The following is a 2,399-nucleotide window of genomic DNA, read 5'->3' on the forward strand; positions in this document are numbered from 1 at the left end:
TGATTCTGATTTCTGAACCCATCATCCAGAAATTAAGAAAATAGATTTAGATTCAGAGATTCTGAACACTCAAAACCTTAACGGCATCACGTTAATGGTCTTTCATCTTATAAATTCTCACTCCTTCTAATTTTCTTTGACGTGCAACTAATTCTTTATGCTATTCAGTACAAACACGTGCTATTTACCAAATAGGGATTTAAATTAAAATAGTAGTGTTGTTTATCTTTGCATTAAACAAGAGGTTGTAATTGTTTTTTCGTTTACATATGGAAAAAGCTTGTGTTACCGAACGAATTTTCATTGATCTTTAGAATGCACGGCATACCATGTTTGAATAAAAGTGAGAACTAATGCTGTAAACGCAGCAAGAAAAGCAAGCAAAGACCATGGAGAATTGAAATAAGTACTGCGTGCTTCAGCCAACCAAGTCCTCCACTTGTTTGAGTAATGTCTTTCAATTTGAAACTTGACTTGAATATATTTCTTGCTGAAAGGGGCAGCATCGCTCCTCAGATGATTAAATATTTTGGTAGGCAATTCATGGCCAATATCATTAAGAAAATCTGCCAGTTCTTGATCGCTCTTAAGCAAATTTTGGATAACACCAGCTGATCTAAGCTCCTTCACATCCTCAGCATCATCAATCAAAGAATCCATGAAAGAAAAGAACGAACAGCATTCGAAGCTGCTACAAAAGTCTGGACACATCTCATAAGCAATCAAGTTTCGAAAGAAATAAGGCGTGACATCATTGTATACATAAACAGGAAGTCTCAATTTGCCACTAAACCATCTTGACGTGAAAGACAAGTTATTCCATTTCCATTCAGGACTCTTTGCCTTCGCAACTCGAATCCCAGATTTTTTAAGATCACGGACATTCTTGTAAGTTTGCCAAGGATGAGGAAGAAGAGGAAGATGAGCCATCAAATCACTTCCTATTTTCTCAGTCTCCATTTCAGTTTCACCAACAAAGTAAGATCGAACAAAACCCAGCAGATGATGAACTGATTCAGCTGTATATGCAAGTCTAATCATCACAGTGCAGTTTTTGTGTGCTGAGCCTTTTTGTGTGCTGAGCAGCTTCAACAGCTTCATTGGAAGTTGGTTCTCTAGCAAGGTCATATCTCGCCAAATATGCATCCATTGATCAACCTTTAGATTCAGAGCTTCTGGATGCTCAATGTCAAAATTCTCCAAGCAAAACAGATAAGTACATGCGTCCTCGAACAACATCCATGTCAGTTCATTATTACAATAGCCTTCAAGCACATCCTTAGAGAAGAGCTCCTTTATTTCCTCTATGTTATTTTGTACAATTCCGAATAAATAATTGGCGGCGGTTTGTTTGTTACCGTTACAAGTAGGTAGTTTACTGTACTTTTCAATGTAGAGGGATGTCCATTGAAGTTTCAAGAGTTGTCCTTGTTGCTTCAGATTTTCTTTGCGGTGATGGATGGGACCAAATGATATCATCTTGGGTTTGCAGTACCTATAAAAGTGTGGATTTTGACGCAAAAATATAGGAACTCTTTGTATCTTGGGAGTTGAATTTTGATTATCTTCGAATCTTTGATTCACCAGTTCGGCAAGCCTTACTGCATTTGCCTCCTCTAAATTGTCTCTGGCCATGCTCCAATGACAAGGTTTTGCTTCAATCTGCAACCTTTATATTTTCAAGGCAAAGAATTAGATGATCTCGTTATCTCTAAAATTATTTAGTGGCACTTAGTGATGTCAACCGGGTCACTCCGGTTCATTAGACTCTGGTTCGTAAATCTTTTTCATTCACGGATCATAAATTTTTAATCCGGATTGTTTATGGTCCATAGACTAGACGGGTTAGTCCATTTACTTTTTCATTTTATTTTTAAAAATTAAATTTGATAAAAAAAATCACTTTTTAGTCAAAAATTTAAACAAATAATTTTTTTAGTTGACGAATCGAATTTTCGGGTCGAAACAAGAAAAATATTAAAAGAAAGTGCTGCTTTTTTTAAAAAATAAACGAATTACTTGTTTAACTCGTCGTTTTTTTTGATCGATTGAACTTAATCCATTTAACTCGAAATTTAAACAGGTTTAATTTTACAGGTAAAGTCCACCCATATAAACAGGTAAACAAGTAGTTCCGATAAATTTCGTCCATTTTAACGGTCTTACTAGTACTACTTAAAATGATTAAAGTAATCTTTTAAAATATATATTTGCAAACAAATCCTATTCTCTCTTTTTTTCCCTTTAACTCTCAGAAAGAATGTTAAACTCAAGTATAATAGGATTGCAAATGGAAGATTAATGAATAATAAATAATAAAAGAATAAATTAAAAAAAATGTCTAAAGAATTATTAATATATACAATTTAAAAATGATTTTTTTGGTAATTATTTAAAAA

The 2,399-nt window shown here is 34.0% G+C and overlaps 1 protein-coding gene across 1 annotated transcript; it reads right to left on the bottom strand.

Annotated features, from left to right (window-relative positions):
* Positions 1–300: 300 nt before the first annotated feature.
* LOC130948388 (UPF0481 protein At3g47200-like) lies at positions 301–1,635 on the bottom strand. Its single transcript, XM_057877106.1, has one exon. The coding sequence runs from the start codon at positions 1,633–1,635 to the stop codon at positions 301–303; it is 1,335 nt and encodes a 444-aa protein (XP_057733089.1).
* Between the last annotated feature and the right edge of the window lie 764 nt (positions 1,636–2,399).

This window comes from Arachis stenosperma, chromosome 9, assembly GCF_014773155.1.
Source record: "Arachis stenosperma cultivar V10309 chromosome 9, arast.V10309.gnm1.PFL2, whole genome shotgun sequence".
Taxonomy (NCBI): domain Eukaryota; kingdom Viridiplantae; phylum Streptophyta; class Magnoliopsida; order Fabales; family Fabaceae; genus Arachis; species Arachis stenosperma.

Coding starts and splice junctions, on each gene's coding strand:
- LOC130948388 (XM_057877106.1), bottom strand. CDS start 1,635: ATGGCCAGAGACAATTTAGAGGAGGCAAATGCAGTAAGGCTTGCCGAA.